The sequence below is a fragment of the Mauremys reevesii genome, linkage group 8 (assembly GCF_016161935.1).
Source record: "Mauremys reevesii isolate NIE-2019 linkage group 8, ASM1616193v1, whole genome shotgun sequence".
Classification (NCBI taxonomy): domain Eukaryota; kingdom Metazoa; phylum Chordata; order Testudines; family Geoemydidae; genus Mauremys; species Mauremys reevesii.
In genome coordinates, this window is record NC_052630.1 from 80,581,574 (window position 1) to 80,595,774 (window position 14,201).

At 40.3% G+C, this 14,201-nt stretch overlaps 1 protein-coding gene across 3 annotated transcripts in view; it reads left to right on the top strand.

The window, feature by feature from the left end:
* DDAH1 (dimethylarginine dimethylaminohydrolase 1) overlaps nt 1–14,201 on the top strand; it is a 151,626-nt gene that overhangs the window by 123,441 nt on the left and 13,984 nt on the right. For 2 of the 3 annotated variants that reach the window (XM_039485845.1, XM_039485843.1), the window contains exons 2-4: nt 1,651–1,750; nt 3,031–3,104; nt 3,769–3,888. In XM_039485845.1, coding sequence (XP_039341779.1) covers nt 1,660–1,750; nt 3,031–3,104; nt 3,769–3,888 — 285 coding nt within the window. In that variant the 5' untranslated portion in view covers nt 1,651–1,659. Of the gene's footprint in view, nt 1–1,650; nt 1,751–3,030; nt 3,105–3,768; nt 3,889–4,338; nt 5,510–14,201 lie in introns of those variants that run through there. The other variant, XM_039485844.1, reaches the window with a different exon arrangement.

The window sequence follows — 14,201 nt, forward strand, 5'->3', positions numbered from 1 at the left end:
GAGCTTTAGAAAAAATGAGATTGTATTTACTGTATTCTAGTATTTGTTTTCTGTAAAGTTCTTGAAATTGTGAGACTATCAGACTTGCAGAAATGGAGAGACAAGGTGGGTGAGGTAATATATTTTATATCTTTTATCACCCATCTTGCCTCTCTAATATCCTGGGACCAATACAGCTTCAACAACACTGCAAAAACAGAGCATTTCCTTATTTTTATTCAATTGTAACTCAGCAAACTGAGTCTGCTGGGTTTGTTATAGTTTGCCGAGCATACTTGAAATGTTGTTCAGCATTACTACTTCCTGCCTTCTCATAATCACTCTGTTTAATTGAAATATTGTACATTCCTGTTCACTTCTGTTCATGTTATGCGTGTGTGTCAGCCATGTTGGAATTCTCTCATTTCTTCTAAAAACGTTTAAGTTGCCATATTACGCAGATCCAGGACCTAAATGAAACAGAGAACTAAATGACACGCTCGGTGTGTCTTCCACATTTCCTCATGGCTGGTAACTCGCTCTAGTGTAATATAATGAACAGGCTATATAGTATAATATAACGAACTGTTGAAGAGGATCAGGGCTTTGTGCACTTTGTGAAATAACTCCTTCTTTCTATTAGCTGCAGTTTCTGTAGTATGTTATCAACCCTATCTGCACCTTTTATGGATGTTTCACTTATAAGCTTCTTTTGGCACAGGTAGCACAAAGGGGATGGCTGTAGCTGGGCAATGGATATCCTGGCTGTAGTATAGTTGGTCATAGCCAATATGTAGGATAGCTGGCTGTAGTACGATCAGTGGAGATGGCTTCAATACTAGCCACTCTTGCCTCCTACTCCAACACAGGGAGAATATTTGGGGAAGAAGGAATGTGTCGGGCATGGTGGATCACATCTCTACTATACTGGCCCTCCGCTGGCATAAAGTGCTTTGCACCAGTGTTGTAAGTTAGAGCAGTCTCTCAGCTGCTCTGAGCTTGGAGCTGGTCTGGAGCAGGCTTGGGGAAACCATAACTAGATTTCTGACACCTCCACTCCATGCTTCCCCCGTCATTAAGCAGCACTCAGACCCAGGGAAGAACTGAGCCCACAATGTACAGAAATACAAAGAGCTCATTAGCACAAGGCAGTAGATATCAATAATCAGTAAAGATGCAGATACTTAAGAAAACTAGATTGATTTGTATCTTTCCCCTTAGTGGATAGAAGCCAAGTCAGAATCTCCACCTCCATGGCTGACGGACAAGAAAACCTTGTGATTAGGAGGTGCAGAAGTAGAGAATGCCACCTCTCTGCCATAGCTCTTCCACTCGAGGCCACAGGAAACCATTTTTTGTAGCGTTGAGGGATTAGCACGGGAGAGGGACTGGGGCTGACATGCTTAGTGGGCACGTTCTAACCCTTCATGGTGTCTGCACGAAAGACAGTGACTCTCGCTACTCACTTCCACACATATCCCCTCCATGCTTTGGAGCCCCCTGAAGGGATTCTGGGATTGGAGATTGGCAGGACCTGCTGGGACGTTTGCTTTCTGTCTTACTAACAGTTACCTGACTCCCTCTTTTTTTTATTTAAATTAATGCCTATTGTGATTTGATTAATTGATGTTTTTAATGGTGGAACCTAAATGAGACTCTACTTTGAAACAGGTTGATGCAATGAAGAGAGCACTAGAAAGTCTTAACCTCAACATTGTAGAGATGACAGATGAAAATGCAACCTTAGATGGTGGAGATGTCTTATTTACAGGTACAGTATTAAAGTGAATTTGTTCTTTTTTTTTTCTGGACTGCACGGAGAATTTAACACTATCTGGTCTCTATTAATAAATATTATATTTATACTAGTGTAAAGATTTTATTAGGTTATTTGCTTACCAAATGGCAGCACAGCACTTTAGTTTGAGAGATGTTTTTTGAATCCAAAACTTCCTGACTAATGCAGAATAATGGAAGTAGCAGTAGACACAATACAAATCATGTGTATTTAAGCCTTAATTCACCTAGTTTGTAAAGTATTACTTACCAATAAAGAAAATGCTTTCAGCAGTCAAGTTATTTTCATCATTTCATATTTTTTGTTACTGGCAGCCATGTTTGCACAGACCTGTTTGCGGGAATCATAAAAGCTTGATTCAGACGTAATTGTGGTTGGTTATTTGCGTAAACACTGGATAGTGCATTTGTAGTTTATGGGGAAAATAAACTTGCTTGCCAGATGTCACGTGGAAGAGAAGTGGAGTTGCCACTCAAATTATATGCATGAACAAATTCAAAGGGGAAGATACAGAGATGCTGATTTTTACATAGTTAAACCCATTCTGCATTTTCTCACATTGGCTGGGTATACATTTGCCCCTTACCTGAGATAAATGAGACTGTTTGTTTATTTTGATCACCATCACAATACACAGGTTGCTTGCCTTACTCACAAAGGGAACAAAATTGTTTCAGACTAAGCAAACCAAAAAAATAAGGCATTTCTACTATGTTACAGATCCCAGTATCTGTTTCCCTAGCACCTTGAAGATAGCTGTGTCTTTATTACTGAGGTTTAAAATCGAAGAATGAGAGAAATCTCAGAAGAGGAACAGAAGGTCAATCGGTGACTTGCTAATCCAGTCCAGCTGTTCTCTCCATTTATCCTATGACCACTGCAAAGTTTTAAAGGAAAGGGAGCTGTTTGAGTATAATTTACAGTGATTATCCTTCGCCAGAAGAAGAATTTAATTAGAATCAACTTCCAATTGCAAGTTGCATTTTTTAAAATCTACATTTCTGGTTAGTTTTGTTACTAGACTTTTTTAGCCACAGTTAAGTCTCATATTGATAATTGTGAAGGGCTTTATATTACACCATCTCCATCTCAAATTTGGCCTATTTTTAAAATGTATGTGTTCTGATTATTAGATATGGTTGGTGTCCATGTATTTTTCAGCCATTCAAATAAAAAAAAATCTAAATAATAGTAATTAAATAAAAAAAATAGTAATTTTGTCTTTATTATTCTTTGCAATCGCTTCATTTCAGGCAGGGAATTTTTTGTGGGTCTGTCAAAACGGACAAATCAACGTGGTGCAGAAATTCTGGCTGACACATTTAAGGTTTGTACACTTGTTCTGCAATAAGACATTCTGCTTTTTGTGGCACAGACAAAGGGGTTAAACTACAGCCAACTGAACCAAAGACATTAGCCAAAATGTTCAGAAATGGGTATCTAAAGTCAGGCTCCTTAAGTATCTCTATTTAGATTCCTAGGCACTAGCCTGAATTACAAAAAGGCAAAGAAGCCAACAGATCCATCAAAGTCACAGATCTTCAAAAGGGGACAAAGTAAATGTGGAGTCAAGTCAGTTATGAGGGACTAAAACTGTAAGTAGGGCAGTGCCAGGTCACTACTACTTGCTACTATCTTAGGCCTCCCATTCCTCCTCTAGAGAAGCTCAGCAATATGCATGAACATGTTCTCACTTGGGTTCCTGACGGTTTTTTATATAAGTAATTTTTAAACATTTAACAGATTTATTTTCAGGTGCACAAGTAGTGAAAACTGCAGTAGTTCTGTATTTTTCTTTGATGCACAAGGCAAGCCAAGACAGCCCAAAGGGGCATGTCACAGTCATAGTTGACTGTAGCCAGTTTACCTCAGGACATGCAGATGAGTTAATTTGCAGAGGAGCTAAAATGTGTCATTGAATTACTCAGTGCAATTATGGAACTGGTACTGATTTAAAGTATTTACTGTGCACCTTCTTCATTTCTACATAGGATTATGCTGTCTCCACAGTCCCTGTTTATGACTCTTTGCATCTGAAGAGTTTTTGTAGCATGGCTGGACCAAACCTGATTGCCATTGGTTCGACTGAAGCTGCGCAAAAAGCCCTCAAGGTAAAATGCATAAGAAAATGACGTGTGATAGGTGACTAATTTTACTTTTATCTTAAGACAAGAACACCTGAGTTTAAAATAGATACAGTGTTAGTACAAGAGGGAAATAAATACACCTCAGAGAATCCCGCATGAACAAAGTGCAGGGAATATTATTCATTAATTATGTAGGGAAGGTTTTATGCTAGTCTAGTATTAATTATCTAAAATAGCTTCCAGAGTTACTACAAGCTTGTACCTGATGATGTGAGGGGATGTGTTTTGTTCGTTTGTTGCATGGGATGGGGAATAGGTGGAAATGAAGGTTGAGACTTAAGCAGGGAAAGAGTTGTCTGGGTTCATTAACTCTGAATTCTTATCTCTTGATGCATAAAATTAAGTGAAAGGATTTAAGGAAGGAGTGAACATGGTCAGAGCAGTGGGATAAGACTTTTTTTTTTTTTAAATCAGGAACATGGGAGTGACTGGAGAGAAGACCGGGTAGATTTTGGAAATGTCAAAGAGAGAAGTAAAAGGGTTGAGAGCTTGGATGTGAGGAGAGAAGGTTAAGGAGGAATGGAAAATAACCCTAAGGATGTGAGCTGAAATAACAAGGAGGATGGTGAAATTTCTGAGATGGAGGAGAGAAAGTTGAATAGCTGGGAGCATGCAGCCCTCTCCAGGAGGTGTGAGATGAAGAAAATAAGGAAGATGGGTTGAACGGAAAGGGAAGATATAGGCTTCAATAATTCCACAATGTGCTGACACCTAGCTGTAGGATATGGGCAGAGTACAGTAGGAACAGGAAACAGGCAAATGTGCCAAACCAAGTACTGTACCTGAGAGAAGGGAACAGTGTTGGATTTCTGGCCTCTTTTCTCAAAGGGGACACTGGTAACTCTTACCAACCTGAAAAAGCCTTCTGCCTTGAAGTTTTTAACATGAACATTTATTGCTGATTCTGCCTTGCTATCATAGAGTAAAGTGAAGTCCAAGCTGGATGAACCCATTGCTGCACTTCAGTTGCAGAAGGGTAAGGTGGCTAGTGTCACTTCTAAAAAGCGTCAGTCCTCCACATGAACTCCTTATGCAATTATCACCCTGAGACTCCAGTGCCCACCCTAGAGAGGCTCTCCATCACAAGCTGGATGTTAAAAGGTCTTTTGTCTTAGTGCTTTAGTCTACTCTAGACAAACAGCTCCCCTCCCTTTTTTTAATGTGACATTTATATGTACAGTCAAGCCATGTCCAAAAGCATTGTAGCTAAATGGGCATCTGACAGTGTTTCTCATTCTTAATCCTTATCAGGAATGACTTCTCAAGGTCAGCACAAGGTTCATTTGTTCAGTAACAGCAAGTAGCCAATGTGTTCCCAAATGTACGGCCGCTATTGTACTGGTTCTCCTGCAAATAACGAATCCAGGCTTTGCTTGTCCGTACTAAAAGATCTACTTCCAGGTTGAGTGTAATGTGGTGATTATTACTAACCCATGCAATTACAATATGTTGTAACCCAGCTGTGTCTCACCTTTTGGGGAGGAACAGGAAGGTGAAGGAGATGTCCCTTTGTTTAATTGTATTGGGAAAAATCTTAATCTTTCGCTGATTAAAATGTGGCTTATTGTTTTAGATATATAAGGTTTTTGTATTTATTATTATTATAACCATAAAACTTACTTTGGAAATTGAAGAGTATTTATGTAGTGACTGTGCCAGAGGCTTCTGATCAGGATCAGGGTCCCAGTGTCCTGGCCAGAACATGAAGCAACTCTGAAAGAAACATGGCTCCTACCCCAAAGAGCTTACAGTCTAGGGCTCTGATCCTGCAAAGACTTGTGCACTTGCTTAGCTTTGATGGGACTCAGATGAATAAAGTTAAACACATGCATAAGTCTCTGCTGGTTCAGAGCCATGGACTGTAAGCTCTTTGGGGTTGGAACCGTGTGTATTTCAGAGTTGTACCATATTCTAAGTCTTTGCAGGATGAGGGCTTGAGAGACTCTCAGGAGCTCCAGGTGCCCCTTAACCCCAGCAATACCAACATCTGCTCACCTAACAACCACCTAGCTTCCCATTCAGACTCCCTGATCCCACACACACACCTGCCTACCTACCTACCTTAGCCCGAGCTGCCAAATCTGTGAATCTCTGTGACCTACCCCCTGCTATCAGGGTCTGAGACTGCAAGCCTAAGTTCATGCTTATAAGCAAATTCTTCATTTGCATAAAATGTCACATGGAGCAGAAAAAAACTTGCAAAACTGGTATCAATGTGAAATAATTTATTTGACCCTCAGGCTGAAACGACTGGACACAGGCCTATTAAGAGATGTTCTGTTTAACTGAAAAATGATAGCAGTCACTACATGTAGCTATAAGGTAATAACAGTCCACGCCTACCTGCAGCACCACACCCCCTTTCACTTTCTGTGCAACCAAATGAAAATGGCTTCGGTTGCAGTGCATTGACACTCCGGATTCTGTATCCCTGACAATCCAGCCTACCTGAAGTGCTATGTAAATTCCCCCATGTGAGTTGATCTGTATGCCCTGTCCCAAATAATCAGGCTCAAACTCCAAAGGCATCACAAGCAGCAGCCTGATAAATCTGGCAGATACTCAGCCACAGTAAAATACTTCTTTGGATGATTTATAAACACTAACAAAATTCAAGCATAATACTGTTTTCTGACAGTTTCAATTTGAACTCAAGCCAAGACTAATTTGAGTACTCTTCAGTTTGATTAAAGCCATTTGCACAGCTCTGCTAGTCATACTGCAGTGCATCAATTTAGCTATTGAAGCCAAAATATATTTGTGGATAAGATGATAAATAAATTGAGGTTGTAAAGCACCAGCCATGTAAATATTACCAGCAGTTCAGATACAGCAAAATGCAGAGTATTAGTAATAAGAAACGATGATGCATTTTCAAGCTTTTTAGAGGGTACTAGCAAGTTAACCTAACATTAAAAAAAAAAAATACTGAAAAATAGCTTTTTTTTAAAATTGTTGACCATGTTGGTTTGCATGGTGTTTTTTGGTATTAGAGATTTAGAAGTATATACATCTCTGTATGAGGATCAGTACTAATGAGGCACGTGCACATGTAACTACACACCATGAATCGAGGTTAGAGTATACTCCTAAAGGATTGGGACATAAAGAAATCCATACAAGTATTACTGATAAGAAAACCCAGTGTTTCGTAGGACAAAATGTTAAGTGTGTGCAACTTAAATAATCATTGCCACAAACGTAAGTTGAACTAAGGCAAAAGTTTTAAAACCTAGATCCTGAAGTTAGGCAACTAGGTCCTCTTAGAGACACCTGAATTAAGGATACTATCCTGAAAGGTGCTGAATCCCTCTGAGGTTTTGAGGGCCCAATTCCAAGCTTTACTTCAATGGGAACTGCAGCTCTTGTTGACTTCAGTAGGAGTCATGAGTTCTCCGCACATCTGAAAACCAGGCCGCCTTTGAAGCTAGTCCTGCAGGGTGCTGTGTGTGGACCCAAAGTTAATTGGAATAAATGAAGAGTTTCCACTTATTCAATGGGCTTTGGATAAGGCCCTGGAAGGTAATTTCCCATGAAAGTGCCATTGGAAGCTGAGGGTGCTCAGCACCTCACAGAAGCAGTGAGCACATTTTAGGATCAGGCCCTTTGTTAGCTGCTTAAATGTGGATTTATTTAACCAAATTTATTTTAAAACAAAAACAAGTATACCCTGAGCACCTATCCCATAAATAAGAATACAAAATAGAATAATATAAAGACCTGCCTATATCTAAGTAAATATCCATCAAACTCTTTCAAAAAGCCTAAGAAGTTTGTTTTGTTTTTATTTTATTTTTATTTTTATTTTATTTTATTTTAGCAGAATGTCTGGAAGTTTATCACCAAGCTCTGCACCAAGAGTCTTTCTGTAAAAAATTTTTTTAGCCTAAAGTACTGAATGAATTGGTCCTGGTGCTTGCAACTAACAAATTGGGTATTATTTATTCAAGTCATGTATTGTTCATGAATAATAAATTTAGTAATTTTGAAACCAGAACATCTGAGTTCAGTCTAGCTTTTCCAGGATGCTATATTGTTACATTAAAAAAACTGTTAAAAGAAAGTTAAGTTTACAAAATCAGGCACGGAAGGGTTCTGTCCCCTTGTGCATCATAACAGTATAGGTGGTCTGTGGCATACTCGGAAGCAGAATGCAAGCTTCCTGGGTTCCAGCCCTGTGCTTTAAAACACAACATCTTCATCTTACAACCCTCTGTCTCCTTCACTGTCCAGCCTGTCCACTGGATGAGACAGTGTTCCTGTAGAACAAGTAGTCGGTGATAGTGTATCATCATCCTTATGCACAAGGAAGCCAAATTAAGATTCCAGAGAAATCTTACTTCCGGAATTTCTTAACTTGCGAGTTGCCTGACTTTCAAACTTGAACATTCCCTTAATGTAAGGGTGTTTTTAATGTGGATTCCTGGATTTTTAATTAACATACTGAAAAACCAGAACTATCCTATGGAAACATGTTGACTCCCTTTGAGTCATCAGCTGGATCTGGCCCTAGAACTTTCAGATCCACAATACAGACATCTGCCAACAGGTAGCAGTAGTAGACTTATCCTGTATGGACCAGTGATTAGCAAGGGATATGAAACACATTTTGTCAACATCTTGGAATATTAGGAATCAGGATTCCTGGGTTTGAGTGCAGTCTCTGAAGGAGAGCATACTGTAGTAGTAAAGACTGCAACTAGCCACCTGCATGGATTGGCATGCTCATTCTGAAAGCCAGTGTAACTAAATGGATGAAACTTGAGTCTGTCATAATTAGGCTTAGAAGGATTAGATTTTCATCAGTAAATGTTGGTAAATCTCTTTCACTGTACCCACACAAACTGACTAAAAATATTTCCATCAGTAATAGAAATTTACAGTTAGGAAAAATAAGAAAAAATACAGCTTGAGCTTATTAGTCTGATTTAAGAATATTAACTTTGTATGTTTTGATATGACATTGGCAATTTGTGTTTTAACATTTATAAGTCTTTACCATTTCGAATCTCAAAATCTGTCATTAAATAATGATCTTACTCCTCACAACTGAGAATTCAAATTAATAAAAGTAGAAAAAGTCTTAAAAATAAACATCAATATTGTCCATTGAAATTAAAAATGGAATTCCACCAAACCTAGTCAGATTGGAGACCTGGGTTCCATTCCCAGCTACGCCAGAGGTATATTTAACTGGAGTGCCTAATTTATAATACATATAGGAAACCATAATAGACATTATAACTTATCCTAAAACAAAAGCAAAATATTTGAGCTGTGTTTGAGCATCTCTGGCAGTGCATCTGGTTTTATTTGAGTTAAGGATGTAAAGGTTAGCACATAAAGTGGCTTATTTTTTGTTAGTTGGAAAGTGACCTGTTGATCTGTGCTATGCTGCCATGTCATACTGGATACTATATACCTCAAGCAACAATCTTGGAGGGACAGTATCTTTTTCTGGTTTTTGTATTGTAAAACATGTATTTTGGCAACTCTTAAAAATTAATTAATTAAACCACTTGAGTATAGCATACTATAATTTATCATAATCATAGTGCTGCCTGTGTGTAGTGCTGCATGTGAACTATGAAATGGCTGTACAGGCTTTAGGACAGAGGTGGGCAAACGACCATCCTCCCTGGCCCCCGAGCTCCTGGCCGGGGAGGCTACCCGAGCCCCACCCCTGCTGTTTCCCCTCCCTCGCAGGCAGCACTCTGGGTGGCAGAGATGCGCGCTCCTGCAGGGCAGAGCAGCAGTGTGTCCGGCTCCGGCCGGGTGGCGTGGCTGTCAGACATGCTGCTCTGAGCGGCATGGTAAGGGGTTGGGGGGGGGTTCAGTCTTAAGTGTTTCATGGACCCTTTAGACATGGTCTGCGGACCCCCAGGTTGAGAACCACTGGCTTAGAGGATCCATAACTTTGTAGAACTGCATCACAGTGAAATAGCAGCCTTCCCACATGACATACTTCTGTGCTTTCTGTGATGGGCAGAGACTGACTAAGTGAGTTTTATTGGTGGAGTTCCAGTGGGAGAGGGAAACTCACTTGTGTTCAAGCCCTTTCATCTCTCTTTTTGGACACCTGTTGGCAGTTCCTTACGACTTCATTGCTACACACAGAGCTCCTAACCACAGCCTTGGCAATGTCAAACATGCCAGCAAATGGTCCTACTGTATTTTTTGGCAACCTCCACAAGCCAATAGTGATGTTCTTGTCCACCGGGATTTAGGCTGCCCTCTGCATAGACTCTGTAGCTTCAGGCCAAAGTCTACATAGAGTTAGTAAAAGGTATCATTCTCAAGTCATTTACGTCAAGCTCCTGGTACTGCGTCATGCCACCACTCGGTGAACTGAGTCCGATCCAAAATAGACACTCCACGTGGGCAAGGTTTGTTATCTTAAGACTGGTAAAGCAAACACTGATGTCAAGCCACTTGACCCACTTTTCCTTCTGGAGCAGTGTCCAATGCCTTGTGCTGGCAGTCTGGGGTTCTGCTCGCTGTATTAAGTTTTCACACTCCATCCATTCTCTTATGAAATCAACTACCAGTGTAAAGAGCTGTCATATTGCCTCCATGATGAGGTCTTGCTGGGATTGCAAAACGGTTGCAAAGATGAGACCGCCAACGATTTAATGCAGTTGAGCTTGTAACTGTTTCCTTCTGAGTCCCTGTAGGGAAGAATGTGGAACAACTGACTTCTGTGCTTCCAAACTAATTCTTGGGAGCCAGGAATATAACCTAGAATCTGAATGTATTAGAATATGTAGTAGTGGAATAGTAAGAACTCTGGAAGTATCCTTTCCTTCCTAAATACAAGATGCTCATAACATCTTTGGCTTGTCTGAGTCTCGACTCTCCCATTCTATAACTTCACTGGTACATGGGAGTGGGATTGATCATTCATCATCTGAACTCCTGCTGAAGAGTGCTATTACAAAAGCAGCTCAGTGCACAGTTCTGGTACAGGTCAAGAGAGGCTACAAAGCCAAGATTTCAGAGTAGTGCTTTCAGAGACTTTGGAGTAAATTGTTATAACATTGACAAAATTGTCCTGGTTCTTATGGTTTGTATTAGGTGCACATCTCCTGTGTAGCTGCTAGGGCTTCTGTAATGTGCCATTATTAAAAAGCAGAATACTGTTATCAACCACCATAGCAGAGTTACACTCAATTGTGTAAATACTAAGAAATTCCTAGCTATGAGTTATGTAAGTGCCTGCAGAACAGGGCCCCCAAGTGGCAACTTAATACTTCTGTATTCTGCTAGACTGGCAGACACCTCCTGGAAAATATTAAGAACAATTTATTTAGATAAAAATCTACAAATACTGTCGTTCTAGTCTCTCGTTTTTTAGTAATAAAGACTTTTGCGTTTTTAAAAATAAAAAACAGGGCCTCTTATTCCTTTAGCATTAATCACTTATGCCTCTTCTTATTCCCCACATGAAGTCATAATTCTCTATTTATGATATTGCAGTGGGTTGCTGTGGAAATGATTACAAATATTAACAGCCCAAAGAGGATGACTTCAGGTAGGGAATAAGCTGCAAGTGCAGATGAATGCTGACTTTTGTGTAAATGTAGCAATGAAGAATGAACTTAGTGAAACAGAGAGAACAACAGACAAACTGCTTCTAAATACAACTTTGAAAAAAAATAGTTCCATGAGACATCTGCTGTTCTAAACCTTGCTGATAAAATTTTGTGAATTCAGCCTGATATTTCTTGAAGACTTTCCTTTAGCTTATAGTTATTGACTCTGGGCCTGATCTTACAAGGTACTGTGCATCTTCAACTCCTTTTAGTGTCCTACTGCTTTGGGAAGTGTGAGCACTCAGCATCTCATAGGGTTTGGCTCTCATTGTGTACCAGAATGAACACTACTTAACTACTGGTGACTTTTTTTTTTTAAGACAGTACAATATTTAGATCCTCTTTAAAATCGAGACACATGTCTTTGAAATATCTGTTGTATTAAACTTAGTGTATGTGACTGAATTTACTTAGTTGTATTTGTCTATAGACAGGGCCGGCTTTAGGCTGATTCCCCCGATTCCTGTGACTCGGGCCCCGCGCCTCAGAGCGCCCCGCAGTGTCCGGAAGAGGGCCCCTGCAAGGTAAGGCCACAGAAGACAACTGCTGCTGAGGAAGGACCCTCCGCCGAAGTGCCGCCGAAAACAGCAGCAACCGATCAAGCTGCTGCCCAATTGCTGCTATCATCTTCGGCAGCAGCTAAATCGCTGCCGCTGTCTTCGGTGGCAGCTCTTTCGAATCGGGCCCCGCACATCCTAAAGCCGGCCCTGTCTATAGATTTTATGGATTATAAGGTACCAGTTGCTGTAAAATCTAGTCTTCATGAGGACATACACTTCGATATACTAATTAACCTGTAGAATGACTGGGAACAGCAAGACTTTTTATTTTTTAAAGTCCTAGACAAGGTAAGTATGGGACCCCTTTAAATATGTACTTGTGACCAACAGGGATCCTGTCAGCCTAGAGGAGTAAAGTCAGAGGCTGCAATGATTGAGGGAGCTCTCAGCTTGCTTTCCGTAAATAGGAACTTTGTTTTGTTGTTTTTCTGCTCCTTTGCTTTCCTTTATTTTTCGGGGCATCAGCTTCCCTTCTCTTCATGAGTTCCTGTTCCAAAAGACAGGATGTTCGTCGTCTAGATTCCTTTATTAAAAACAACAGCAAATCTAAGTCATTTCCTTTTCCCTTCCTCAAGAGGTACTTGCCTTCTGCATCAGCCCCTTTATAATGCTGATGGCGTCACATCAGTGTGACCTTAGTACAAGGTTGTTTAAAGGAGGTAAAGCGGCACAGGTGTGCTTTGAAGCAGTGCTAATGAGCATCAGATGTTGCCAATTAAATTTGTGAGGATGTAAAGGCTTTCCTGAGTTAGGAAACATTTAGTAATGGAATGAACAGAAGGGGAGACTTCTTTAAAAATGAGGCAACGTGGAATACGTGACTGAAGGGATGCAGTGGGAATTTAAAAAAAAAAAAAGAAAAGAAAAGAAAAAAAAGCCTACATCTTAAGAACACCAAGTGTAGGAGATGGTGGTTTGGTATTTGGCAATCTCACTGTGGTCTTGTCTACAGTAGATGCTTGGTATATTACCCACCCATTTTAGTTCGACTACTTTGTCTGTAATACACCAAGTTTATCCAAGAATTATTCTTTTGTGAGGTCCAAACTACAATAGGCGCTGCCCACATGGGTTCTTATCAGTGTCTTGGAAAGGTTTTAGTATTTTATTCCAAATCTCCAAGAAGTTTCTCAACATCTAATGAGAATTTCTACAACAATTTATGCCATATGAGGCTACCACATCTTCCTCCTGTTGAAACAGCCTGGCCGTCATGTTTAGTGCTATGTCTGAATCCTGGGACTCTCGGAACATCATGAAATCCAGGCAAGGTCTCTGTTTTTTCCTGGTCCCGCGCCTCATCCTTTTCCTGCCTGGTATGTGGCACTGCTGTTCTTCACCTTATTCTTCAGCACTGCATTTCAAAGAGCCTCTGTGCTATTCACTAGGACTTTGATCGATGTGGAAGGGCAAGTACCAAGGATTCGGTGCAGCTTATCATGGAAAAGACTCTGTTTCCTCCATGCACCAAGCCTACTCCCATTGTCCCAAACCTCCTTGTACTGAACCTTAATTCCCATGATTTTTCACAGCACTGCTTGTTACTTCAAGTGGAGCCTATCTCCACTATTTCGTTGGACACTGGAGTCGTAGAGAAAAATGGCTTTTGGAGCTAGCATGCCATTCCTGTCCATACTAGCACTGTACTGGTGGAGATTGGTACAGTGGAGGACAACACAGTAGCTAGCTTTGTTTGAAGCGGGTCAAATCCAACCAATCAATTGCCTATGCACAGCTGGGAGAAGGAGTAACTTTTTCTTCCCTTCTCATTTATTGCTTCACTAGGTTTAGGGGTATAAGTAATATTACTTCTGTAAAGCAGTCATCCACAATGAAACAGTCTTACAAGTATGTCCTCTACTGGGATATGACTTGGAAATCTAGGCATCATTTGTTTTTTTTTAATATCTAGGCTCCTTGGAATCACATGTTCAAATCTCTGCTAGTTGTCTGGAGGTACATTTAATGGAGTACTATGAAATCTGACACTGAGGTGAAGGGAGGTAGCAGCCTTTTAGATCAAACCTTAAAAACCAAGGTCTTCTAATCTGTCTGAACATAAAGATCCATTGGTGCTTTTCATAAAAATAGACTGTTTCCAGGATGGCGATGGCCACAATTTTCC